The sequence below is a fragment of the Enhydra lutris genome, unplaced genomic scaffold (assembly GCF_002288905.1).
Source record: "Enhydra lutris kenyoni isolate GAN:26980312 unplaced genomic scaffold, ASM228890v2 scaffoldscaffold1, whole genome shotgun sequence".
In the NCBI taxonomy this organism is placed as follows: domain Eukaryota; kingdom Metazoa; phylum Chordata; class Mammalia; order Carnivora; family Mustelidae; genus Enhydra; species Enhydra lutris.
This window is the reverse complement of record NW_019154085.1, coordinates 12,804,665-12,832,010: the sequence shown is the minus strand read 5'-3', so window position 1 is coordinate 12,832,010 and position 27,346 is coordinate 12,804,665. Positions and strand designations below refer to the sequence as shown.

The following is a 27,346-nucleotide window of genomic DNA, read 5'->3' as shown; positions in this document are numbered from 1 at the left end:
TGAGCCTTCACCAACCTTGGTTACCACCTTACCTTTTCTGGCGGAAGGCCACATTTGGCTGCCACAGCTGTGATGCAAGATTCTGTTATTAGGGTTCCTTGTGGGAAGCCAAATCCCCGAAAGGCGGTATTTGATGGTAGATGTGTCATGCATGCCCAGCCGCGGAACCTGAGGTTGCGGATTTTATATGCATTTTCCAGCTTTAATATAAGAAATTCTGTTACCTAAAGTGAAAGGAGATATTAATACATATTGGCCAATACTTCTTTTTTCCTGTACAAGTCAAGTAAGAGTCTAACTGCTTGTGAAACTTGGGTAAGGACTTGAAGAAACATGCTCCATAAAGACTCATCTGGAAATTCTGCCCTGGGGTCAGGATCCAGAAGGATGCCGTTTCTGAAGCACGTACCAGCTCGGAGTCGTCCAGCATGCATCCTCCGTTAAGGAAGCACTCAATGTCCAGAGCTTTGATTCTCCCATTGTTCATGAACCCCACCTGTCACCAAATGAAGGACATTTTATGATCCGTTTAATATTTACAAGCCAAGTTTAAGTCACAGCCCAGCTCTAGGACTGGGCAGGATTGAAAGGCAGACAATGCTTTCCTTTGCTCTGTGTGTGCCACACCTGACCGTCCCCTCATTTTTCAGTGCTTATCTGACAAAGACCTCCTCGGATCTGACTTTGGAGGAGCTCTTCATTTCCAGGAGTCCTTTCCTGGCTTCCCAGTCAGTTATGGAATTCCAAAGCCCTTGCCTGCCTGCTGGTGTAGAATTGCTACCCTCTCCTTCCTTGTTTCTGGAAGAGCCTCCTTCACTTTTTTTTTTTTAAGGTTTTATTTATTTATTTGAGGGAGAGAGAGAGCACGTTTATGAGTGGGGGGAAGGGCAGAGGGAGAGGGAGAAGCAGACTCCCTGCTGAGCAAGGAGCCCCATGGAGGGCTTTTCCCGTGGGCTCATTCCCATGACCCTCAGATCATGACCTGAGCTGAAGTCAGATGCTTAACTGACTGAGCCACTCAGGCACCCCAAGTCTCCTTCACTTTTTACTACTTTTCCTCCTAATTTAGTCTGTAGTTTCTCTGCCTTGTGGAAAAGTGTCTGGAATTCCAGAGTGTGTGGGAATGAATCACAGAGCATCTCGTTATGGGAAAGCCTTGGAAGCTGAGGCCTGGGGCATGGACATGAGAAGGGCTGCTCTCATCATAGGGAGCTGCTCAAGTGCTTTGTGAACAGGATGCACAGATGTGGGCTAGTGCTGCCGTTCTTACCGGGACTCGAAGAACCTTGCGTGTTTCTGAAGTTGCCACTCCCCTCCTACCCACGTAGGCCTGTTGGTCTGCACAGCCCAGACTGAAAATCTCCTTCTTCCTGTTGTAGTTCTACCAGAAAAGGATTGGCCCTGGTCCCTTTGCCTTTTTGGAAATGGGCACAACCATATGGCTATTATCATCTATGGAGATGTTAGATAACAAAGCAGAGCACTTAGTACATGTAGAAAAAGCCACAAATTCAGAGTTTATGGTAATTTTGACAAATGCTAGGTTGAAGTTTATCTGTGACTTTTCATGAAGAAAGGATTGCCAAGCAAAACAATGTAATAAATAAGGTAGTAGAGAAAATTCTTTTTTTTTTTTTAAAGATTTTATTTATTTATTTGACAGACAGAAATCACAAGTAGGCAGAGGCAGGCAGAGAGAGAGAGGGAGAAGCAGGCTCCTGCTGAGCAGAGAGCCCGATGCGGGGCTCGATCCCAGGACCCTGAGACCATGACCTGAGCCGAAGGCAGAGGCTTAACCCACTGAGCCACCCAGGCGCCCCAGTAGAGAAAATTCTTAAACTGTTTATAAACTTTTCAAGAATTTCAGAAGAACCTCTTTTCACATAAACATTTTTATGTTAATTTACAAATAGCTCTGATGAACAGAGCAAAACTTTGTTAGCTGGTTTTGAATGTGGATCTCTCTATATACACATATGCACACACACACCTCTCTCGCACTAACATCTTACTATATTGGAAGTAAGATTGTATTTCTTTAAAAATAAAATAAAATTTATGGGGCACCTGGATGGCTCAGTTGGTTAAGCGTCTGCCTTCGGCTCAGGTCATGATCCCAGGATCCTGGGATTGAGCCCCGCATCTGTCTCCCTGCTCAGCCGGGAGCCTGCTTCTCTCTCTCCCTCTGCCTGCTGCTCCTCTACTTGTGCTGTCTCTCTCTCTATCAAATAAATAAATAAAATCTTTAGAAAATAAAAAATAAAATAAACTTTGGATTTTCCAAAGTCTATTTCCCTCATTTTAGTTTTATTTTATGTTACTATAATTACGAAAATATTTACAGTCTAGAATCTTCTTAATAAGTACTAGTACTAAAATAGTCGCATAAATGCAATATAAATAAAGCCTAATTTATAACTCAGGCCAAAACCAAAGAACTCAATAGCCACCATAACAAAACATATAGCCATAATCCTGGAATGTGCCTCTACGTTGTTCTTGGTGCTAGAAGATAATAATAGTTGTATTGATTTCTGCGCATTTGAAGGCAAATGAAAAATTTAATGGCCAGCTGTGGTCTTTTCCTCCCTAATTACAAAAATCATTAATGCCGAGGGAAGAAAATAAATGGTGCTGTGGTATGGCTTTAGTAATCCAGGAAATATATTTTAGTAATCTAAATCATTAGACATGACATCAGGTAGACTATCTAACTATGTGTGTGCTATAAGCAATTCCCAGATAAAACATCTTTGATATAGAAACATTACATTAGAACCATCCTAAAAACTCAGTCACAAATTTGAAAAGTACTATTGTTGTCGACTAGATGTTAACATTATTTTTAATGCTGTTTATGCCATAGTTGTATAAAACACAATGAGCATGGTTTGAAACAATTTAAAATGATTTCATTAGTTAGCGTTTTTTTTTTTCCTATTTGCAAAGAACTTTTGTGACACTTTCATAACAACTTGGCAGAAACACTTGTAAAAATGATTTTGTAGTTAAAATGGTAAAATTGTTTCCAAACATTTCAACTGCAAAAATATTTTCTTCTTTTTTTAAAAAAGATTTTATTTATTTGAGAGAGAAAGTGAGCAAGAGAGAGATAGCCGGGGTTGATGACCGGGGGTTGGGACCGGGGGGTGGGCATAGGGAGAGGGAGAGGGAGAAGCAGGCCCCCCTCTGAGCAGGGAGCCTGATATAGCGCTCGATCCCAGGACTCCAGGATCATGACCTGAGCCGAGGGCAGATGTTTAACTGACTGAGCCACCCAGGAGTCCCTACTACAAAATATTTTTATAGTCAGGAAGTTTTGGTATAACAAGTGCTTGTAGCTTCCTTCATTTTTTGTCTCTGAGGAACCACTAACGAAAGTCTTATTCCTTCAGTAATCTTTTTATCAATTGAAATTGTGTTTTTATCATTCAATTTCTTCACAATCTATACTAGATTACTAAAAGTTCCTTGTAAACTTTATGGATATTCAAATACACAGCATTTTCATTGAATATTTTAGGTGAGATTATTGTTTTTAGAATTTAGCAAAATCAAAATGATAAAACCACTCAGATAAGATGATGTATTTTAATAATTTCATCTTTAACACTCACTTTATATTTTCCAAATAATGGGTGCCTTCCCCCAGTTATTAACATATCGTCTTCGCGATCAAGAACAAGACGGACGGGACGACCAGTTCTAAAGAAAACAAATCTTGGTTGTATTCTCCCCTATTCCTCCCACCACCCACCCATTCCCCTGTTCCTCCATTTCCCCATCTAGTTTCCGCCCACCCATTTCTTCATTCCCTCATCTAATGGTCTACCGCCCTCCCATCTGCCTGCCTTTCTACCCGTCCATCCTTCATCCCTTGTCCCATCCATTTATCCAACCACTCATTTCACCGTCCAGTCGTCCCCTGTGTATTCCCTGAGAGCGTGCAGTGAGCTGGGTGCCGATCTGAATTGACATGTGACCAAATCACGCTGTCTCTGCAGTCTTTACTCAATGGCTGGAGATCTAGCTAAAGCGATATTGATGTCACACGCCAGTTAACGTGTGTTCTTTTTTTTTTTTTTAAGATTTTATTTATGTATTTGTTAGAGAGAGAGAAAGGAGAGAGCACGAGCAGCGGGAGCAGCAGGCAGAGGGAGAAGCAGGCTCCCCGCTGAGCAGGGAGCCTGATGTGGGGCTCCATCCCAGGTCCCTGGGATCATGACCTGAGCTGAAGACAGATGCTTAACTGACTGAGCCACCCAGGTGTCCCTAACGTGTGTTCTTACGGCTTCAGATTTGATGCTCAACCAGATCCAGCCATTTTGCATATCCCCACCACCTGCTACAAAAGAGTAGGAGTGCGAATAGATAAATGCAAACTTAACAACACAACTGCAAAACCAAGGGCAAGCCCTTAGCCAGCTGGGTTAGCATCTTCATCTCTACCCCCGAATGCTACTCTGTTGGCCAAGCTGGGCCCTCGGGTACTCGGAGCTTTAGCCTTGCTGTATCTCTAGGGCAGTGGTTCCAGGACTCTTCGGAGTACAAAAGAATCATCTGGTGTGTCGGTGAAAATGCAGATTCCTGAATCTTAGCACTAGGACTGTCATTCAATATGTTAGGGAGGGGCCTAGAATTGGCATTTTTCTCAGTGATTCTTTTTTTTTTTTAAAGATTTTATTTATTTATTTGACAGAGATCACAAGTAGGCAGAGAGGCAGGCAGAGACAGAGAGAGGGGGAAGCAGGCTCCCTGCTGAGCAGACAGCCTGATGTGGGGCTCGATCCCAGGACCCTGGGATCATGACCTGAGCCGAAGGCAGAGGCTTTAAGCCACTGAGCCACCCAGGCACCCTTCTCAGTGATTCTTATGCAGCTATTTTCAGGTACATGTTGAAAGCTACAATGCTGGCACAAAGTTTCCTGTTCTTTTTTTCCTTGTGTGTGTGTGTGGTTTTTTGTTGTTGTTGTTGTTGTTATTGTTGTTTTTTAATGTTGAAGTCTGCTTGGAGCATCAGTTAAATGGAAAGCTTCTGGGACTACCCCCTGGTGATTCTGATTTGATGGGTCTGGGATTTCTAGGAGGCTGGGCGAGTCTTGTCAACAGTTTGGGAACTCTACTCTGGGAACTGTTAAGTGCACGCCAGATGTGTGCGAAGGTAGGGCTGTAGCTGAAGGCACTGGTCCCCACACTTGGCTGCACAGTGGCACCCCTGGGGTAATTTTAAATATGGTGATGCCTGGATCTTCATGGGGCAGCCTAGGCATTGGGATTTAAGTGCTCCCTGGATGATTCTGATGTGCAGTAATGCTCGAGGGGTCTTAAGGACACAAAGCCTGGTAGGAGTATGGTGATCTGATTATCCCTTGCTGGGTACTTGGTGGGTGCAAATAGAGAGGTTCATTATGGAGAGAACTGGACATGGGATTCAGATCTTGTGATCTTACACCGCTCACTGCAGAATGAGACACATGGCTGAATGCCTTGGGACCTAGCTCTGAACTACACAGAATTTGTCAAAGGAAGCAGGACCTTTGAACTTTGTAGGCTGACTGGGCTCTGACAGTACTTTGTTACTACCAAGAAACAGCCACAGACAATGAACGAGGAACAGAAAAGCCAGCAGCTTGAACAGGGTGGACAGCAAAGGAGCAAGCGTTGTGGTTGAGGTTAACCCGGGAACTTTCTTTGAGGATGTCATCCGTTGTTAAGCAAACACTGACTAGCCAGCCCTTCCCAGGTGCAGAGAGCAGGGTGGGAAGATTTCTTGCCTCACTCCACCCTGTCTGCAGCTGGAGTAGGAAGGAAAAGTGGGGGAGGACCCACACCCATGGTGTTCCACTCACGCAGGACACTTGTCCCACCCCTAAATGGGTCACTTTCCCTGAAGCTCAAGGAGAGGGCAGCCGCAGCCTTGGAGCTATTTAATAATACCACTTTACCTTTCTATAGCAAGTTAGCCTCTTTGCAGTCCTATGTACATTCGACTTTTCCAATAACACGAGGAGGGTGAGTATTGTATCTCTTATTTTTTCAAAAAAGATTTTATTTATTTATTTGACAGACAAGATCACAGGTAGGCAGAGAGGCAGGCAGAGGAAGCAGGCTCCCTGCTGAGCAGAGAGCCCGATGCGGGGCTGGATCCCAGGACCCTGAGATCATGACCTGAGCCGAAGGCAGAGGCTTAACCCACTGAGCCACCCAGGTGCCCCTGTATCTCTAATTATAAAGAAAAAGAGGGGCGCCTGGGTGGCTCAGTGGTTAAAGCCTCTGCCTTCGGCTCAGGTCATGATCTCAGGGTCCTAGGATCGAGTCCCGCATCGGGCTCTCTGCTCAGCAGGGAGCCTGCCTCCTCCTGTCTCTCTCTGCCTGCCTCTCTGCCTACTTGTGATCTGTCAAATAAAAAAAAAAAAAAAAAAAAAGAGACAGGAGCCTGAATTGCCCAAGTACACTCAGGTGGTTATGACAGCAGTCCAAGTGACTCTCATTCCACTGATTCACCCTTAGTTCGCACATTTTACACCCTCCTGTATCCCCAAGCGCACTTACTTGATAGCGCCCACAGCTGCAATAGCTCCAAACACAGCTGGTTTTCCTACCTTCCCGCCAAACCCTCCGCCCACCCGCTTGACGTGACAGGTGATCCTGTTGATGGGGATGTTTAAAGTGGAGGACACTGTTTTCTGTAAAAGTGAGGTAATGGAAAAGTTTTTACAAGAAATGGTAAAGAAACCTTTCGTTTTCTGAAACAACATTCAACCACACCTACTGTCAGAAAAAACAACCACCACAAAAAACTAAAATAGTTTAAATCTGTCTTGCAGAGCTCTATTGAGCTCGTAAACACCGTTAATCTTACAGAATAGCCTTTCCAGCTGAAAAATGGTATTTTCCAGAAGAGAAACTGCCTGAGTCCGAGATTCCTGTCGGAAGCTGGAATCATGGCCAAATACCTAGACCTGAAGTCCCAACAAGGTGAAAATCAGCAAACGCAGGACAACTTGCTAAAGAAGATGTTTGCAGCTAAAACCTAGGGCACTTTGCTATTGGGAAATGAAAATGTGCTATGAAGTGATATGTTCACTCCAAAGGTTATCCATAATGATTATTTTAGAGAAAAGTCATGTACAGATATAATTTAGTGTTGTTATCTAGTGATAGAGCTCATGTAAGCATGCTGCAAGTGAATGCACTCTTCAAATCTGAAGTGACTGTGGCTGCTTTTTTAAAAATTTGATTTAATTTATTTTATTTAGTTTTAATTCCAGTATAGTTAACATACTGTGTTATGTTAGTTTCGGGGGTGAAATATGGTAAGTCGACAATTCTGTACATTACTCAGTGTTCATCATGATAAGCGTACTCTTAATCCCTGTCACCTCGCTCAACTTGTTTTATTTACCTGTCACGACCAGAAAAAATAACAGGGTTCTGGTATCTTAGCTGCCCCACTGGTGTCCAGTACCTGGACAACAAGTTCCTGCAGGTAGAATGGCTGCCAACCGCGAAGCTGTGGGGATCGAAGGCCATGATGGAATTAGGAGGCTGGGAAGGTAAAGGCGATCCCGGACCTCACCTGCACGTGGGCTGGATCCTGTGTTGACACATAAATGTCCAGTTCTTTGTCCTCCGCCTTCGGAATAACAAGCACTCTCTGTGTTTCCATATAAAAATGTTCCTGTCCTCCAACATGGACCTCTCCTGTTAAGTGCAAGGTAGGGAGATTCTTGAAAGTGTGTGCTAGTTGGAAACTACCATGTGGAGGAATTCAAAAGCCGGTAGGGTGTGAACTGACCAGAATGGATTTGTTTGGAATAAAAAGCTGATGGGTCAGGCATTTGTCCTGTGGCAGCTGAGGGCAATCTGCTTCCGAGACTACAGTTTTGGACAAGTTCAGATTGTCTGGTTCTGTTCCTCTGTTCTTGGCTAATCAAAGTGCTAGGGAATGGGGCGTCTGGGTGGCTCAGTGGGTTAAGCCTCTGCCTTCGGCTCAGGTCATGATCTCAGGGTCCTGAGATCGAGCCCCACATCCGGTTCTCTGCTCAGTGGGGAGCCTGCTTCCTCCTCTCTCTCTCTGCCTGCCTCTCTGCTTACTTATGATCTCTCTCTGTCAAATAAATAAATAAAATAAAATCTTTAAAAAAAAAAGTGCTAGGGAATTTTCTTCTATATATTCTGTTGCTCCCCACCCTCCAACCTCTAAAGGCAACACATGCATGCGTGCACACACATACACACACACACACACACAATCTGAGAGAAAGAGATATAAGTGAAATTTGGCAAAGTGCTGAGTCTTTGGAGGTTGCCCTTTCTGAGAGGAAATCACATTCTCTCTATGTCTCCTTTGGAAGAGAATTGTGCAAAGATTCTGTTAAACATGCTGAGCTACAGAGGTGGGAAAGCATGTTCCTGCTTGGGATACATCTCGAAGGAGAAGCCTATAAAACTTGAAGATGATTGAATGTGAAGCTAAAGACAGAGAGAAATCAAATACGACTTCTTAGATTTTGGGCCAAACTGGGTGAATGTTGTTAGTATTATCAAAATGGAGAAGAAAAACTATCTTTGTTATTACCAATGTTGTGGTTGTTAGTTTTGTTGTTGCTTGTTTGCTTTAGTTTGATTCTCTTGTTTTGGAATGCATGGAGGAAGAAAATAAAAAAGGTCTCATTTGGGGATAAATAAATAAATATCCTCAGCGGCTTACCTTCAACAATTTGATCAACTTGATCAAATGCCTCCTCAACATTTCCTTGTTCAAGTTTTTTTTCAGGGCATAGGAATGAGTTGTGCTTTATGGCATCCTAAATGATAGGCAAAAAACACAAGCCAATTAAAACAATTTTTTTTCTTCCAATGGCAATTTTTTTTTCTTAATCAAAGGCCAGTAAACTCCCCAAAATGGCCATGAAGGGTCATCAACAAAGGAAGTACTAGAGTCGTGAGCTCGTGGCAGAGCCGAGATGGTTGTGAGAAGGTTGTCTTCCACATTGCGGGGGAAGACTGACAAAAAGGATTAGGGAAACATCAAGAAATGAGATCTGGGGGTGCAATGATGGCCCAGGACGATAACTACTCATTTCTCCTCTTCAGGGTGGGTGTCCAGGGAACAGTGATGGGTCTAACTGCAGTAGGGGTGAGGTTCTAGGCCCTCCCTCTATATGCTCTCCCTGAAGAAAAACACTTGTGTCAGACTTTGGTAGCTCATGTACAAGAACCTCCAACTCAGGGATCTAAATTGCTGAGGCCATGTGGAGGGAGAAGACTCAAATCCTGACACATCTCTGGGGAAGAAAGCCCAGGAGAATTGGTAGGAAATATGTTCATTTCTTTGGGTATTCATTTCTTTGGGTTCATTTCTTGGCAAATCTCATAAGGGCCTTTCTAGCCCTTTCTTCTGTCTTTTCTTTCTGACGATAGCGTGAACTGATTACACGTGAAGACTGAAGCTGTCCCACTCTGAGTCCCTGTGGATTCACCTACTGACAGCCCATCTCCACTGAGCCTTTAGGCCCGGCGTGATTTTCCACACTTCCGAATGGCTCCTGTCTCCTGCATTCTGACTCTCCTATAGCCTTCGCACTCACCATCTATCTTGCTCATTGTGATGATAATGAGAACAGCCAATATTTGTTGACAGCTTGCCTTGTGTCAAGCACTGCACAACACACCGTGCACGTACGCACATTCTCACGTTAATTCCAGATGCAGAGACTGGGCCTCGAGAGCTTAAATACCTCTCTTAAAGTCATGCTGCAAATTAGAGATGGAAGCGGTGTCCAAGCCCTAGCTCCGCTTTCAGAAGCCTCTTGCCTGGTGAGGAATACTTGATTTCTCCAAGCAGCAGAAAGTGTATACCAGATAGTGGACTTTTTCACTTTCTGCTACACGAAGATGTCAGTGAGTCACCCAAGTTCATGGGGAAGCACATTTATTGCCATACTGGAAATGTGTCATGAGATCACGGAATCTTGTAACATGTGCTTTACTTCGTGAGGACTGAGTATGTGCTAGGCAGGGTGCTGAGTGCTTTCCATGTATTAGCTCATTTGGTCTTGTAACCGCTGGATGAAGTAGCTATTATTATTATCTCCATTTTACAGGGGAAGAAACCGTAGCACCTTAACTCACCGAAGGTGACACGGTTATCAGGTGTGCAGCCAGGGTTCAGATCTAGCGGTTTGGTTCTAGAACCTGTGCTTTTAGCTACTACCCTCCACTGTCTCTCATATATATACAGTTACTGAAATGAATGGATGGATGGATGAGTGAGTAAATATTGGTATGCACAGTTATTTTGTTACCTGCTTTCGTTCGCAAAAGAAATTTTTAGCTGACTCTGTTCAGTCCCATTCTGAGAGAACTCTAGATCTCTAATCATTCTGAGTCCCAGGATATTTCATGGTTTTTCTTCTGGGTGTCATTTCCCCTTGAGGAAATGAGATTAGAATTGAGATTTCAAAAACTGATATAAGAATCCGAGTACAACCCAGGGACGGAGAGTGAGTCAAGAAAAAGGTCTGAACTTCTTGCAAACTTGGCAAAATGGGAATTTGGAACAGAATTCATTTGGTTTAGAAAGATCAAGAAATACGACCTTTTTAACACTTTGAATATTGAGCAAGTTGTACCTTTTAGGCACATTTTAAAAATGTCAAGTAATTCACTGGGGCCTTTGAAAAAATTCTATTTTCTGTCACAAGTGCACAAATAAGAAAGCTTTTCTCAACTCAATTACTCTGAACTTGCCCTTTATTGAGTTAGAACCTACTAATCCCAGTCTATATCTGAATTTCCTATTCTAACTTCATTCTTTCTGCTTTGGAAATAGCATTCGCATTCCATCAGTTAGACCCAAAAATAAAGAGTGGAAATTTCTGTGGAATTCCATCGTGAAAGTCACTCTGTTTTTGGGCCCCACCTTGAAAATATGATCGTTCTCAATATCCATTCTTCTCATCTTCCCCAATTTTTGGTGGCTATGTAGTCAACCTGGCATAAAGCCTACATTTCTCAGCTCCCCTTGCAGGTAGGTGTGGCATCTGGCTAGGTGTTAGCCAATGAGATATGGGACGTGTCCTTAAAGGGAGGGGATATGCCTTTCATCATCATCTCTGCTCTCTGGAATGTGGACTTAATGGCCAAAGCTTCAGCAGCTATTGTGGACCAAAGTGTGACCAGGAGTACAGAAACCAGGCAGCAACTATATAGAGGAAGCCCAGATCCCTCACATATAGAACCCCACATAAGCCCTGGATGGACCACTTCTAGATTTTCTGAATGCGAAAGAGAAAGAAACCTCATTTCTTGATGTGCCTTTGTCCCCTCATTTCTTACAGCCAATGCTAATTTCAATTCATATAAGTCATACCTTCCAGAGAAAGCTGATTTTCCAGAACAAGTCAGTGACAAGAAAAAGTTAGAATTAGTCTTTCATTAAGAAATTTACAAAGGTGGGTGCCTGGGTGGCTCAGTCAGTTAAGCGTTTGCCTTCAGCTCAGGTCCTGATCTCAAGGACTGAGATTCAGCCCCTGCTCAGTGAGGGGTCTGCTTCTCCCTCCGCCCCTCCCCATGCATGTGTTCTCACTCTCTCTCTCAAATGAATAAATAAAACATTTTAAAAAAATAAAAAAAAGAAATTTACAAAGGTGCTTTTGATTCTACACCTTTACAGGAAAGAAGCCAGCCAGCCCTGCTTACGCTGATGGTGAAGATCACGGGCTCCAGATCTTCGTAGGTGATGTTTATCTTTTCAGCTGCGCTCTTTGCCTGTACATCGGTCTCTGCAACCACAGCACAGATGATGTGGCCCACGCAGAGCACCTGCGGAAGGTACGGGCACGAAGCAGGTAGAAGAATATCTGTAGAAACCGTCTTACTCACCCGTGGCTGGTGTTTTTGTTCTCATTGTTTAGCAATAATAACCACACTGGAGGTCACGTTCAACCACATGTGCTTGGCTAACAAACATTTCAACTAAAAAAAGAATTTAAATATTACAGATGATTCCATTGGCCATTTTACTCAAAGAATGTCAGCCCCCAAGGAGGTGTGAGATTGGCTGTGACCTGAATCTGCTGTGTCCTCTGTCAAGCTTGGTTCTCACGTGTCATCTTCATAGTATCATTTATCATTTTAGAGTTTAAAGATAAGGAAAATGTTTTTTGTGCAAAGTGATTCCTGTTAGGAGCTATACTGTGTCCCCTTCTTCCTCCCAAACTCGTATGTCGAAGCCCTGAATCTCCAATGCGGTGGTATTTGGAGACGGGGTCGCTAGAGGGGTAATTAAATGTAAGTGAGGTCGTCAGGGTGGTGCTCCAGTCCAATATGACGGATGTTCTAACAAGAAGAGAAAGGACACCAGGGAGGCTCACCCACAGACAGAGGTCGTATGGGGACACAGTGGGAGGATGGCCGCCCGCAAAGCAAGAAGAGAGGCCTCCGGAGGAACCAAACCTGCCAGTGCCTTGATCTCGAGGGAACAGCCACCAGAACTGTGAGAAAATAAATTTCTGGCTTTTTCCAAGTGACCCAGTCTGTGGTATTTTGTAATGGCCTCCCGAGCAGATAATATAGCCCTTAAGCAACAGCTGGCCTCTTTGTCTGGAGTGCAACCAAGAGAACAGTGATTCGTTTCATGGCTGAGGGAGAAACAGTCTATGTGACTCACGGAGATGTGACGATACTAGCTAACCCTTACCGAGAGCCTTCAGGTGCCAAGCACTGTGGTAAGCGTTTCACATGCATTAACTCATTTAAATCTCACAACGACACCGTGGGGTTGGTGCTATGATGAGTCCCATTTTACAGATAATGATACCCAAAGGTACACGGGTAGTGAGGGTAGAACAGCAACCAAGGTAGCCTGGTTCCAAAAGCAGGTATTCAGTGAAAGATTGTAGAATTGAATTAAAAGGTCAAGGAGGCAAGAGCACCGTTATCAAAAATGGCGGTGTAAGAGTCAGTGGGGGTGGGGTGTGTATGTCGCGTTGGTCCAGGAAGGGAGGAAGTCAGTATAAATAACAGGGAGTAGCTGTATTTCTTGTATTCTCCTTTCTAGTTCTTTCTAGGGTATTCTTTTCGGATACAGCCAGGTCCTACATTTATTCTTCAGACCAGGGTCAACTGAGCACACAGTGGGAAGGCTAGGACTAGCTTCTCTGCAATAAATGTCTTTTTACGATGTAATTGCTAAGCCTGCCTGAATAAAAATGTGAGGTGTAGAGAGAAGGTATAAAAATTCACACTTCTATCCCCCAATGGGTGGGGGTGGGGGGTGGCTGAAAACCAGCTGAGGGGGTACCTTGGTGGTTGTCTGCACAAAGTCGCCTGAAAAGGCACGTTCTGTACCTCATCTGCAGCCATCAGCTTATCCTCCTCAGTCCCGTTGGTGCCTGGAATGTCCTCAGCTCTTATCACATCAACCACCCCAGGTAGTTCAAGGGCCTCAGACCAATCAATTGATCTGAAAAGAGATAAATATTTAAGAAATAGAAATCAGCAAACTCTGAAGGCCCCAGACCTAAGGGAGGGATAGAACATTGTTGAAAATCAAAATATATAACCACTGGTCCAGCTTAGGTCCTGACCAATAACAGCTGACCTGCCTCAGGATCCAGGAGGCTCCCTGCTGGGTCAGGGTAACCCTTCAGCTGCTGGAGGGGAGCTGGAGCTGGGGCCCGTGTGGCTGTGGCAAGGGACCTTCTTAGGAAGTTTAGGACAGTGGGCATTTACCATTCAGAAATGCAGTATTTCGGGGTTTTATCGCCAGCTGGGTATCGCGCTACTCAGAGTTACTCCTGGGAGCTGTGCCTGGGGCTCCAGCAGAGAGCTGAAGAGTTGTGAAGTTAGAACAGAAGCAAGGAGCCCATAACCACTGTTTTTGTTATCTCTTTCTTAATGGTCATTTCCAGATCCCCTCCGCTCCTCCTCCTGGGGATGGTGACCTTTTCTTTATTCTTTCAATTTTAGGATCTCTGGGTTCAGGACACTGCGGAACAGGCACATTCTTCCATGGGAAACTGCAGGTGTGCTTTTAAAAGTTTTTTTTGAAAGCTTCCCATTTACTTACATGATTTTTGCATGGGCTCTGGTGCTGGTCACCAAAACCATGAAAAGCTCTCTATCCACCATCGGAATGTCATCACAAAATATGGCTTCACCTGTCGCATGTTTAAGACCTGAGAGGTGCATGATGGGGCGTCCCACTGGGTCTTGGAGGGCCTGGCGAGAATCCACACTCTGCAGACGGAGATGAGAGTTGCCCTGGGAAACTTGAATCTCCAGAAGTGTTCTGGCCAATTACCAACACTCCTGATTCAGGATTAAGAAATCAGTCACCCTCAGGCAAAAAGCCCTGGAGTGGGTCAGATGGTAAATGTGACAATTTGATGATGTAACTAGACTGGGGAATTGTCCTGTCGGTTATGTCGCAATGCTGACCTTTTCACAGCATTGTGAAATAGGTGAAAGGGCGCCCTAGCTTTTCCTTTTGGCATCTTCTTTTTCCGAGTCCTTCCCCTGGACTTTTTCTGGAATTCAGAGGGTCTCCCTGTCTGCTTTCTTACCTTTCTTGTGACCAAACTGTTCACAGCTGAAGTGATCATGATAATAAAGCCTAAAGTGATATAAATCCTGATGGTGGGGGACCAAAATCAAAGCCAAAAGCTTGAGGGCCAACTTGAACGGGGTTTGGGGTAGGGGAGAGGGGAGGAGAGCCAATGGCAGTAGAGTCCCCCCGGATCTACTTGCGGGCTGTCCCCGCAAGTGGCCCAAAAACATCACTGGGAGGATAAGGGAGATGGAGAAAGGGTTTGCTCTGGAACTCTTCTCAGGGACGATCTGTGTGTAGATGGGGTGGAGGGAGGGGCTGGGTGCTAACAGAGAATAAAAGATACTTTCTAAATTGTCCTTCAAGGAGGGGGCGTGGTTCACGTACTGGCAGGGCTCTTGTTTCGCGGGCTGGAGATCAGACCTTGGCAATCAGGGCTGGAGGCTGAACCTTGCTACTGTCTTGCTCAATCCTCCCCCCACACTTGGCTTGGGTGCTCTTCAAACAAATGCCCAAGGAACATCAGTCGGAGGAGATTATCAGTTATTAGTCAGGTGGTCAAACCATTCCAGGTTGGTTCAGCCTCAAGCGTGTATAGTGGTAGCTCAGGCCTGATCCTAGATTCAGTGTCTCCCTGACTTGGCTCAAACAAAGGGCAACATACCAGCAAAAACAAGAAGGTCAGAATTATAAATCCCAACTCTGACGTGCTTGCTTTGTTCACATAGCTATAGCTTTTCTCTTAGTTTCCAGCTTTCTATTAAATTATACTCACTGACCTGGTACCTCTGTACTCCCTGCGGTCCTGTGATGGGGAAATCTTCTAGAGCACTTAGGAAGTGGTCTGAAATTTCAGGATAATGATGACCGTCCTGAGAGACAATTTAAAACAATAAAGATGAACTGATTAGTCTGTGATTAAACTGGGCTTTGATGTGTGTGAAAATGACTCGGCTAAAGCATCTGAGAAATTACAAGGCCAGGGCAGCCTGGAGGACCACAGTCCACAGCACCTCCCAGGATCTCCCTTTGTATGAAGGCATCTTGCCCTCCCTCCCTTTCTAGATTAGGAGGAACTAGACTGATCTCAGTCTGGTCCTCAAGTCACCCTGAGGCTGGAGAGGCCTGTCAGAGAGCTGAATAAAAGCAGGAGAAGCAAGCAAATCGGGGTCTGGGCCAGCCAGCCCAGAATGAGCTGGAGTTCACCGTACACAAAAGAGCCCACATCCTGATGGCTTTTCTCAGCAACGCAGCAGTGAAACTGGGAAGGCTCTCGGGTTTCTGAAACATACCAAGTGTCATGACTCGGAAATGAATGGCAGCGATGATTGCCCTGGTGAATGTGGCTGGTGGGGGTCTACCTCTGAGTACGTGGAAATGGGACACTGTGGGTGATGTGAAGAGCGTTGGGTGGGGTGTGGTTGGAAACAGGGGTACAACATAGGGTGAGAGTTATATTCATAGGGAAGGAAAGAGAGAGTGCTTAACTTATTCCAGAAGTTTCCAGTCAGAAATTCTAGAAAGCAGCCACTTAAATAGTTGCATACAAATAAATTTTCATATTTTTTTGAAAAATAAGATTTTATAAAATTTTATCTGACATTTTATATTGAATATAAACTTTCAGAAGAGGCAAACCTAATCTCTAATGCCATGAAGCAGATCAGAGGTTGCCTGGGGACAGGGCTGGGAGGACTGACTACAAAGGAGGCAAAAGGTAGTTTTAGGGGTGATGAAAATGCTCTATACCCTGTTTGAGGAGGCTACGTGGGTTTGCACATTTGTTAAAACTCACTGAGTTTAAATAGGTGCATTTTATTATATGTAATTATACTTCAGTAAAGCTGAATTGAAAAGAAAAAGCAATTGTCCACTCTAGGCACACACCGTGCTGCTGTGTTGCTCAGGGCATGCAGTGAATGTCTGTGAAATGCAGACAGCCTGGCGTGCTGGACCTCAGATAGTAGCCCTCCAGGGCTGAACGCCCGAAGGAGGGATGGCTGGGAACGGCCAAGGCCTGACTCAGAGCAGGTGACAGGTAATGGCCTGGGCTGCCCACAAGACAGGTTGCAAAAAGAGCGGAAAAGCCGAGGCTTTTGGCTGTAAGGAGCACAAGAACGCCGGAGCACTTACAGGCATAAACTTGGCCAGCTTCTTCAGTGCCTGCAGAACTTCCAGGTAGAATTTGAAGAAGAAACTGACCACCAGAGACCTCTTGAATTCCACTTTCCCCCCTGGAGCCCAGCCTGGGAGGGAGACTTCTTCCAGAAGCAGCCGGCAGGCTTCCTCCAGCATCAGCTCATTCCAGGACCTGGGGGTTGGAGGCAGGGAAGGGACGAGCTCAAGGCAGGTTTCAATTGCACAGCACGCACTAGATATTGGACCGCGACAATTTAGAGAACCCCAGGTCTCCTTTTATGAGTTGGAAGGGAACTTAGAAATCACAAGTCCTTCAGGAAAACCCAGGCACTGAGTGACCGGAGAGTCATGGCAGAGTGAGGATGGGACTGTTTCACTGCGACATGAACCAAGCACTTCTGAGAGCCAGACCATGCTGGGACCAGGCATTACACAAACAGCCCATTGGGGACAATTCCATTAGGAACTGGACAGGCCTTTATTGAGGAAGAAATCGTGTGGACCCTAGGGGCAGCCATCAGTGCCCTTGGACACCGGCTGGTGTGGGTTTGCTGGAGTGCTGGTGTGTGTGTGAGGGCTGCGGCTGAATGTGGTCCCAGGCCAGTTTTGTTATATCCCTCACCCAAGGAGTGGTCCCTCGCTGTTCAAAGTCAAGTGAGGTTTGATTTATTAGCAAAATTACCAAGAGAACAGGCAGTGGTTCTACAGATAGGAGTTTCCATCTTCCCAGGGCTGTTAACAACACGGACCAGAGCCAGATTTCCACCTTTTTTTTTTTTTTTTTTTGACATTAAGTTTCACCTTTGGGGTGCAGGGTTTGCTGCTTACCTCCCCACGAGCTGTCGGCAGGATTTCTGTGTGCTGATCGTCGTGGCCCCAACCCCTCCATAGGAGACACTCAGGTCCTCAATGGTGTCTGTGCCTTCCCGGAGGAGGACTCGCATGCCAGCGTTCACATCGGCTAAGGCGTTTTGCTGGCACTGAGCCTGTCGGAAGGCTGACACAAATTCCCACTGTGGAGACAAAACCATTTGGGGTCTTTTGACATGTCAAAACTAAGAGCATGGTTTCTGCTTTTTGGTGTCACTAGTTCATTGCTTAGACTCAACCCAAGGGAACACTAAAGTCATTTGGCACAATCAGAGGACAAGTTGGGGGCCACCAAAGGCCCATCCCCAGTGCCTGATACCCTTGAGGAATGGGGATCACTCTACACTTTTCCTGAGGCCAAGATGCCGGGATCATGTCCGTGTGCTCTGTTTCCAGGGGCTCTTCCCTCTAGTCTCCAGATGCTTCTGTCTTTGTGAGGATGGAGGTGCCCTCCCAGCACAGGCTCTTTCAAACTCGATTTGCTTATAGTGTGAAAGAGACCCACCAAGGTTCTTGGTTTGTGGAAACGACTATGTTTCCACTTTGCAAAAGTCACAAAGGAGTCAACTAGAACTTTCTAACAGTGGACTAGGGAATCTTGTATCAGGAACAAGAGTCAGGAGGGTGATGTCTGCCCCACTGGGCTCTTTGGGATGGTGACTGTGGGTGTTGTGACGTGGAGTTAATGGCGATGACCTGTGTCTCAAGTGTGTTTCCATCTGTGGGGCCACTGAGGGCGCTGTGTTAGAGTTGGCCTGGTTTTCTGTCTGGGGACTTTACATTTGACTAGAACATGTCTCAAAGTTTCCACTGCCAAGGAAAAATAAATGAAGGGGACACATGGCTGAAGACATGACTTAATATAAGACTTCCTGCATAGCCAAGCTAACTCCTGGCTTTTGATCAGTGTGTGTGTGTGTGTGTGTGTGTGTGTGTGTGCTGAATTGCCTCTCTCTGGGAAGACTGTCCTCTTGGATTCAGGTACAGTTTTGGGGAGAGACACGGAGCATGGAGTGAGGACAGAGGACCCGTGCCACAGCCAGCTGGGTGGTCACGTCAACCCCAGATAGCCTGTGTTAGCAAACACGTGGAGACACTTCTGTTCCTAGGAGCTGTTGGACTTAGTTGGAGTTGGGGAGGCCCAGCCCCAGCATCCGCCTCTTTGTGGGTCAGGCAGAGAGGCTCATTCCATAGTCGGGGAGCTTTAATTTCCGCCTCCCAGAGTCGATCTGTAGACACAAAGGGGTGTGGAAGCACAAGCGCCTGCCCTCAGCCGGCCCCACCCCACAGCTGAAACAACTGCTCCAACCCCACAGCCCAGAGCTGCTCGCCCAGGGGTGTCTGAGGGCTTTGGCGCTGGGCCAGCCCATAGTGTACAGGAAACAGGTTTTCGGGGCTGAGTTATTTTCCTTCCATCTGTTTGCAGATTTCTAACGATGACTGCATGCAGTTATGAAAAGGGAAAAAACAACTCTCAAACGCCACCAGCAGAATTCTTACCTTTTGAGAGTGAGGGATGTACACAGATTCCAAAATTTCCTCCGGCTTAAGGTCTGCACTTGCCAACCCGGCAAGAAAATGTTCATTTAGAGGAATCTGCCGTGTACCTTCTGTTGAAGAAAATGGTATTTCTTCTCAGCTGCAACAAGGGATGCCTGAGTATCCTGTACTCTGATATGTCAGTGGCAGAGCAGAGAAGGTCACCTTCCTCTGCCCCGAGTGAGGCAGGGGTGCATGTGCACGACAGTCCGGGGCTCCCCCGTTCCCCTGCCCAGGGAGGGAGGCAGTGGCTGCTCCGCGCTCGTGTGCCCTGTGAGCTGGGGCTCCGGCCCCCTCCCGGGCCAGTCAAGCAGAGGCAGCGCTGGCTGTGCCCGAGGGAAGGGCTTAGCTTCCGCAGAAACAGGTTCATCTCCACTACAGGCAGAGCTCAAATCTTTGCATTTGCTTTTTGTTCTTGCTGCTGCTGCTGCCGGATACCTACACTCTTAAAAGCAATTCACAAAACCCCCTTTCTGTCCAGCTGTTACAATGTGGCAGCCGGAGCCATACCCCCTGTTATAAAAGTGGTTTGCGGCTCCACAGTGGGGGGTTCCGCCCCTGACAAAAGCAGTGAGATGCTGCTTGGAATGTAGGGGTGGTCCCGAAGGAGGCAGGGGCGCCCCAAAGGAGCCCCTGCTGACCCTTGCTGGCCTGTCCTGCTGCTGGGTCGGCGAGCTCATCCACCAGCCTTGCCAGAGTTGGGCTGCGCTCAGGGTGGACGTGGCTTGGGCAAATCTGGAAAATGGAGACCTTAAGCCAAAGGGAATGAGCAGCACCCCAGCAGAAGAGCGCGGCCTGTACGAGTACTAGACTGCGAATGCACAGCGGGCTCTGCGTGGGCCCAGGCTGTCCTTGCTCTCCTGATGCTCCAGAGTCTTTGCTTCGTCTTTCCTAGTCTTTGGGGGTCAGGCTGGGGTTGTCTTGGGCCACAGGCGGGGGGGGGACTCAGGAGAATGGCTGACAGGGTCGGGCCAGGGTCAGGCCTCTTGGCTCCTCCCTCCTGGGCGGGCCCCATGCCAAGCTGAATAGGGTCACGAGAGCTTTTCCTCTACCTCCCCCCACTTAGGGATGGGCTCATATTATGGCCAACAAACCCCTTGGGAGGGTTACAGTCGCCTGTGATATAATTCCGGGTCAGACACACCCCCAAAGCTCATGTGGGGAACAGACTGATAGCTTCCCTGCATCCCGTTGCCCATAGGAGGGGTAAAGGACTGGCAGGCCGAGTGGGGTGGACAGAAGGAGAGGGCATCTGATGGGCTGTCGGGGAGGGGCGGGGGGGGCAACCACAGGGAGAAGCAGAGGCCCTGGGGAGGCAGCCTGTTGCAGAGAGTGGTCCCCACCCCATGTCTGTCTCTGCAGGTGACCTCAGCTGGGCAGCTGGATGGACGAGCCAGGCTGTGCCTAAGCTGTCGGCACAGCCTGGTGCACAGGACCCAGTGAAGGGGCATGTGGCCATCCCCGGAGAAGCGGCGGCACAGAGGGAGAGGAACATTTCAGGAGACCGGGGTAGTTTTGCATGGAACGGCCCCAAGGGAACGGTGTTTCCAGCCAGCATGCAAACTTAGTCATTCCCTTCCTCCTGTCCCCAGAGGGCCCGTGGTGTGGGCAGTGTGTCCTCCCTAGACTCTGGCTTCACACCCAGCACCTGAGCCGGGTGCGCATGAAGAGGAGGAGGGAGCAGTCCTCAGGCAGCAGACAGCCTTCCGCTCAGTTGTCACACACCACCTGGGCTGTCACAGGCTGCTGTGGGGCGGGTGTGGCGTGGGTGTGCGTGTGGAGCCAGCAGGAGGCACCGGCCACTCCCTAGCCTCCCTGTGCCTTCCTCTGGAGCCCGAGTTCCCCGCACTGGATCAAGAACCAGAAACCAGGGCTTTCACTTATAGCTGTTCCCTAAAAAGACAGAAAATCCTAGGCACAGTTCAGAAAGTTCTGGGCTAGCTTACCTTCTGATATCACATTGAGGGTAGCGTTGCCCACAGCCAAAACTGGATTCAGATCCGAATAGCAGTGCCGACTTATAATGTGTCCTCCTAAGGACTAAAAAGAGATAGTTAGAGCCTTGGTCTTTCTATCCCTCAGATCCTATGCCCCACAAGCACCTGCTTAAGTTCCTCTCACAGTGAAAGTGTCCCAAGGAGTCTTGGTCTTGTTGGCAGAGGGACTCCTTTCCGACCGTCTGGGGGGCCGCTCCTGCCCACTTTTTTGGATCGGGAAAGGAGCGGACGGTAACTATCACCCACAGAGCATTCCGTCTGTTCTATCTCTTCACACACACTCACTCACTTCTCTCAACAGCTCAGTGAAATTCGTGCCATTATCCCCATTTTTCAGATGAAGACACGGGGGCACAGAGGAGTTATGAAAGTTGAGCCCCATCTCCCATCTAGGAAGGGGCAGGACTGGGATTCAAAGCCAAGTGGCCCATTGGGAACCACCCCCTGTTCAGCCTTGGCTACAGCACAGGTGGCTGGGATACCGGCTACAGAGCTGCTGTCCCGCATCTAACACTGCCTCTGTCAAGGCCAGACCCCCCCGTGGCTGTGCTGGGGCCCTGGGCTCCCACACCAATGAGGGAGAGTGGCCCTTTTCCTCTTCTGGGATCTGGCTAAGTCTATAGCATCTCAGAACTTGGGAGAGAAATGACTGGCCATTCAACTTAATACTCTACTCCCCACATAGTGATGGCGCCTCCTGTGACCCCCTTGGGTGGCTGCAGTCTGCGCTGGCCCAACCATGAGGACAGGGAACCCCATTCCTCAAGGAACAGCTTGAAGTTCAAGTTCTTGTTTCCATTGAGCTGAATTTACCTCCCTGGATTTTCCCGATCAGGCATACTTCTACCCTCTGTGGCTATACGAAGTAAATCACATCTATCCTCATGAGTCTGTACGTATTTGAAGGCAGTGCTCGCCATCCCTCTGGATGTCCGAGTCCCCAGTCCTCTTTGTGATGTGGTTTCCAGCCCTGCACTCTCCTGCCATCATCCCCTCATCAGGCTGCAAGGTGTTACTCAGAGTTCTTGGCAGGAGGAATCCCTGGAAGAGCTTTTTCAAAGGAAATATGTCCTTCCTTGGTTCCCCATACCCCAAGGATTTCTCACATACCATTTGGGAACACGCCTATCTTGAAAACCCATGTCTCTTCTGTTTCTTCTGAGGTCAGAGACAGCCAGACTTTAAAGTGTGACTCTCAGATCTGAGCATTATTCTCCAGCTATGGTCTGAACAGTATGGAGTAGAGAAGGCTACCCTCCTTATTTTAGGTATAATACTTCTGTTAATGCAACCTTAAACTAAATTAGGTTCTTTGATAGTCTTATGAAATTAGCAAAATTATGACCTCCTTTCCCCACTTGCATTGCTATTTAGCTATTATAGTGAATTTGACTTAGAATCTTCTTTTAAATATATTTTTTTGAATGTTTGTTAAATTTTAAGTGTTTGTTTATTGTGCCTGTCGTTTCAGTCTGCTGAGACCTTTTTGCATACTGATTTTGCCAGTGCTTATTTCAACACTGCAGCTGAGATTAAGAAATAGGTGCAGGGGCGCCTGGGTGGCTCAGTGGGTTAAAGCCTCTGCCTTTGGCTCAGGTCATGATCCCAGAGTCCTGGGATCGAGCCCCGCATCGGGCTCTCTGCTCAGCGGGGAGACTGCTTTCCCCGCTTCTCTGCCTGCCTCTCTGCCTATCTCTGTCTGTGAAATAAATAAGTAAAATCTTAAAAAAAAAAAAAAAAAAAAAAAGAAATAGGTGCAGTGTGTGTGACGAGTGGCCCCCAGAGCATACTGCCATATTCCGGATCTGCTGGCCCGCCAGAGTCTTCAGCTGCTTCAGGAGGGCTCGGTACGTCTGAGTTTTCTCCTCTGGAAGCTCGGAAACTCGCTCAGCCAAGATGTCTTTCACGTGGGCCAGACTGCAGCCAGCACCTACCGTCAGTCCTAGGAAGCAAGTTGCTCTTACAGGGGACGTGGGCGGGGCCAGCGTGGCGCCGCCCCGCCGTGTGCAGCCTCTTCACTGGCTGCACAGAGAATCACTGGGAACCTACAATAGCACAGATACCTCACTCCCAGATCAATTCAGTCAGAATTTCTGGACACAGGGCTTTTTCAAAAGCTCCCCAGGTAGTGCTGTGCAGCTAGGAGGAACCCCTGGGCTGGTCTGTGCTCTTCTTTAGACAAATATAAGGAAACAGGCAAGAAAGAAGGAATGGCAGTAATGACTAGCACGTGACAGACCCTACCAGGACTTTCCCCATCCTGAGCACAGTGAAACAATGCAAAGCTGTTTGTGACTAAGGGGAAGAAATCTGATGGCATTAAAGTAATGACAAGGGACTTTCAGTCACTTAGATCACTCTATAACCAATAATGCTTTGCCGCAGATTTGCACCCCTGCGGGCAGTGCTGCTACTCAACATCCCTGACAAGCAGTTCCACGAGGGCACGGCCAATCCGAATGAACGCAGCTCCCGGAGGGGCGTCCCCAGATATTATGTTGGGTGTTGTTGGGGGTCCCCAGGGAGTGGCCGGGAAGTGGGAGCGATGGGAGAGCATCCAAGAAGACTGGGGCGATGCTATTTGCTCCTAGATGAAGAAGTGAATAACGATTGAAAGGTGTTGCCGGCATGCTTGTTCGTATTGGCACGCCACTGTACCAGCTCTGGGTTTTCCCTACAACAGGGAAGACACAGGTTCAGATCAGTCTTTGAAAGTGAAGAAGTCACCCAAACCATCAGGAGATCACTTCTCCAGCCTTTTAAAATGACTCCTTGACTTCCCTGGGTTTGTGGGATGAACGGCTCACACATACAGTCTGATTTGACATCACTTCCAGGGCTGGGTTCTAACTTTAGTTAGTCTGTTTTCAGCAGGTCGCAGGCTAGGCTTTGATTTTTCTCTTGTGGATTAACCTTTGAAGAGACGGTTTTACCCTCCCACATAGCTTTATCTTTTATCAATATTAAAAGTGTAGTTGGCACAATACCTCTCCCACCCCTGCCAACACACCCACCTAACACATTACACACCTGCAGTTTCAGTCATCACAGCTAACCTAAGTGATCAGGGAAACCACTATCTGTTCCTTATTATCCTTATAGGAAGCAGATCTTGCCTTAAAGAACTCAACTTCTCCCTCCCCCTGGAATGTCTCAACCTAGAGCCCGCACCCTGTTGCTGCTCAGTGTTTCATGAAAGGCACTCCGCAACGTGGAAGCCCACCCCAGACCTCTCAGCGATGGCTCTTCGCTTTCTATTACCACAGGGTCCATTGGAGCTTGGTCTTTAATTCTGCAAAAATCCATACTTTTCTCTCCAGAGCACTGGGAAGTCCAAACTTGTTTCCTGCCATGCATTCCCTCCTACCCTATAGACCCAGAGCCTTATTAGTAGGGAAGAAGTCAGAAATAAAAAGATGCTGTTGTTGTTGTTGGTGGTGGCATTATTATTATTTTAAGGTCAGAAGCATCGTACAGACCAGCATGATCATCTCGTATTCGACACAGGTAAAACAGGGCAGTGCAGCCCCGGGAGGGAGTGAAAGGCTGGCTATCTATTCTGCTCTATTTCGGTTACTTCGTGCTAGGCTTGACATGGCTGTACTGGGAAAACTCTGTTTACTGTATTTCTATTCATGTTTTATTCCATCTTTGGTCAAAAAACCTAGCCTGTATTTCAATAGAATTGGAAAGAGCTCTGACTTTGTTTATTCTCAGAATGTGGGTTTTGTTCTAACTTCATGTTTTTCAGAGTGCAGGGGTCTACGGGATGAAGAGGTACGGACTTTCTGGAGCACTTATTGTATTAAAGATTTTGAGAGGAAAACCTGTACACCGAGTCAGACATGTACGTGGTTTGGATCAGCATGCACAATTTACACAAACATAAGCCTTCACAGAAATTTATTTCCCGTGGGGGGGGGGTTCTGGGAGGGGGGGGAACACACAATTTGGCTCCAATGTACCTCTCCCCCACCAATGTTGGCATTCTTCTGGACCTTAGGAAAAATTTGGGAACCTTGGGAAAAGTTCTTGGAGGAACATTCTGCCACTAGAGGGTACTCACATTTTAATTTTAAGAGGGCCTGAGGAAGGCATATTGGCTTCCTCAGATGTCAGAATCTGGCTCTACTTTGTTTGCAGATCCAAACTGAGCAGTCCATTCCAACAACCAACTGGGCAGGCGCCACGGAGTGGGCCTGGGAGATGGGGAAAAGCTCATCAAGTGAGGAAAAGAGTTCTCAATTGTAAATGGGAGATGTGTGGCTTGGTGCCCTGGCCACCGGCCAATTTGGGGGAACTTAGGCAAGTCTACTCTCCTTTTGCAACTTGGCTCCCTCATGAAGAATTCCTAAGAATGAGGGATTTGGGTAACCCCGAGGAATCTGAATTGTGTTCTGAAGGTCCTCTCAGGCACAGACATAAGGGGGCTCAGTGACAGGGGGATGGTAAAAAGTCTCCCCTCTCCTCTGAACAGAGCATCTTATTTTCATTTATTTATTCTGTTCAAGATTTTTTTTTTTTGAGGACAGGGTTGGGGAGCTAGAGAAGTCCGAGGACTGGGCTAAATGATAGCTGGGGTGAAGATAAAGGAAGGTTTCTCCTGCCTTAACTTCCTGCCTATCCTGGTTACCTCCACTCCCCATCCACCCGTTCTGCCCCCCCTTCTCCTCCTGCTCTCACCAAGATTTCCCCAAGTCGAAGCACATTCCTTTCATTTCCCCAGGGAGATGCGGGTGTGCTATGGGAGCTGTCCGGAGGCTGGACCTGTAAAGCTGCAGTGTGGGGCGGAATGAGGATGGGTCCCTTCCCTTGCAAATGGGTAGGTGATGCCGTGGAGAGGCACGCTTGCTGGTCTGCTGGGCGGCCTGAGTTTGGCTGATGACAGTCAGGAGCCAGGAGGGTAGGACCCCTGGATGGCAATGATACAGCCAAGGGGGGTCCCCTCCCCTTCCTCCTACGGACGCCCACAAGTACACAATGGCCTACAAGTCAGTCGTAGCTTTCTGTTCAGTCTACCTCCTTGCTGCCTAAGTTAATAAAGTCATCAGTACCACTGCATCCCAAATTCAGGTTCCTGACCTACTCATTCATTTATTTTTTTCCCATTAATTCATTCGTCAGTCATTGAAGCGAGCACTTATGTGCATGTATCGTACTATATGTATGAGCTCACATGCTAGGAGCTCTGGGGGGTGAGGAAAGGAGTAAAATAAGGTTCCTTTTGTCAAAGGGTTTGCTGTGCAAAGTCTTGCAGGTTTTCTGTCTACTTTGTGAGTACCCGCCTTGCCTCATGTAGTAGCATTTGCATGTAGTGGGCCCTTAAGAATGTTGTAAGTGACTGGGGTGTTTGCCTGGGCAGGTCTTTGTCTCATTTTACCTCTTGCCGTTGTCCGCATGAAATAAGTAGCATTCGAGTGCCAGACAATATTTCTTCTACTTTCTCCTTGCAAACATCCTCCCTCCTAGAAATTGACTATCAACCGATGGATAGCTCTAGTCCCTTGCTGTCTTCCCATCAAAATTACACTGCAACTTTATTGTCTTTAGGTCACCATGGCACTTTATAGGCAAGAATCCTGCAGGTGACTATAAGGTCTTGAATGATATCATCTGAATACTTCATATTCTGTGCAAAGCTTTTGATAGTAAGGTTTTATGGCAGGGATATTATATCACATGAAGAAATGATGAAGAGTTGCAAATAGGTCAGACAAGACTAATGTGTAAGTAGGTTCCAAGCTCCTTGGCAAATGTAAGCTTTGGGCAGGCAATGGTTCACCAGGGTTTTCCTAAGAACACCAGGAACTCACCATCACTTGTTTTGGATACCACACTGAGCTCAGGAATCCTAGCAGGAGAGAGGAGAATTGGGTAAAAATGTCCTTGAGATTTCATTGCAGGTCCTGAAAAGTAAATATATGTATTTTAGAGAGATTTAGGAAACAGAAAATGCCCTTTTTTTCTGGGCATTGAAAGTTTCTCATAAAAATATTCAGATACTAATTTTTTAAAAATTGAGAATAAATGTATACAGTTATAAAAGCAGTTGGCTATATACCCTGCAAAGTAAACTTATAAGGATGCTCTTCCAGTACAAGTATTTACTTATTTTTTATATATATAAAATAATGGATGGGAGGTTCTTAGAAAGATTTTACACATTGGAACCAGGAGACATATATAAGAATATTCATAATAAGAAACATACAACCTACCGAAACTGAAGCAGGAAGAAATAGAA

General features: G+C 46.8%; 1 protein-coding gene across 1 annotated transcript in view; it reads right to left on the bottom strand.

Annotated features, from left to right (window-relative positions):
- LOC111142784 (aldehyde oxidase 2) overlaps positions 1–27,346 on the bottom strand; it is a 77,509-nt gene that overhangs the window by 29,986 nt on the left and 20,177 nt on the right. Inside the window, exons 10-25 of the mRNA XM_022496084.1 lie at positions 26,916–27,008; positions 22,893–23,044; positions 21,052–21,145; positions 19,067–19,176; positions 17,525–17,709; positions 16,691–16,868; positions 15,337–15,429; positions 14,078–14,247; positions 13,357–13,471; positions 11,707–11,829; positions 8,714–8,810; positions 7,580–7,704; positions 6,553–6,686; positions 3,618–3,705; positions 410–496; positions 33–224 (exon numbers count right to left, since the gene is read on the bottom strand). Of these exons, the coding sequence (XP_022351792.1) occupies positions 33–224; positions 410–496; positions 3,618–3,705; positions 6,553–6,686; positions 7,580–7,704; positions 8,714–8,810; positions 11,707–11,829; positions 13,357–13,471; positions 14,078–14,247; positions 15,337–15,429; positions 16,691–16,868; positions 17,525–17,709; positions 19,067–19,176; positions 21,052–21,145; positions 22,893–23,044; positions 26,916–27,008 (2,036 nt within the window). The remainder of the gene's footprint in view (positions 1–32; positions 225–409; positions 497–3,617; positions 3,706–6,552; positions 6,687–7,579; positions 7,705–8,713; positions 8,811–11,706; positions 11,830–13,356; positions 13,472–14,077; positions 14,248–15,336; positions 15,430–16,690; positions 16,869–17,524; positions 17,710–19,066; positions 19,177–21,051; positions 21,146–22,892; positions 23,045–26,915; positions 27,009–27,346) is intronic.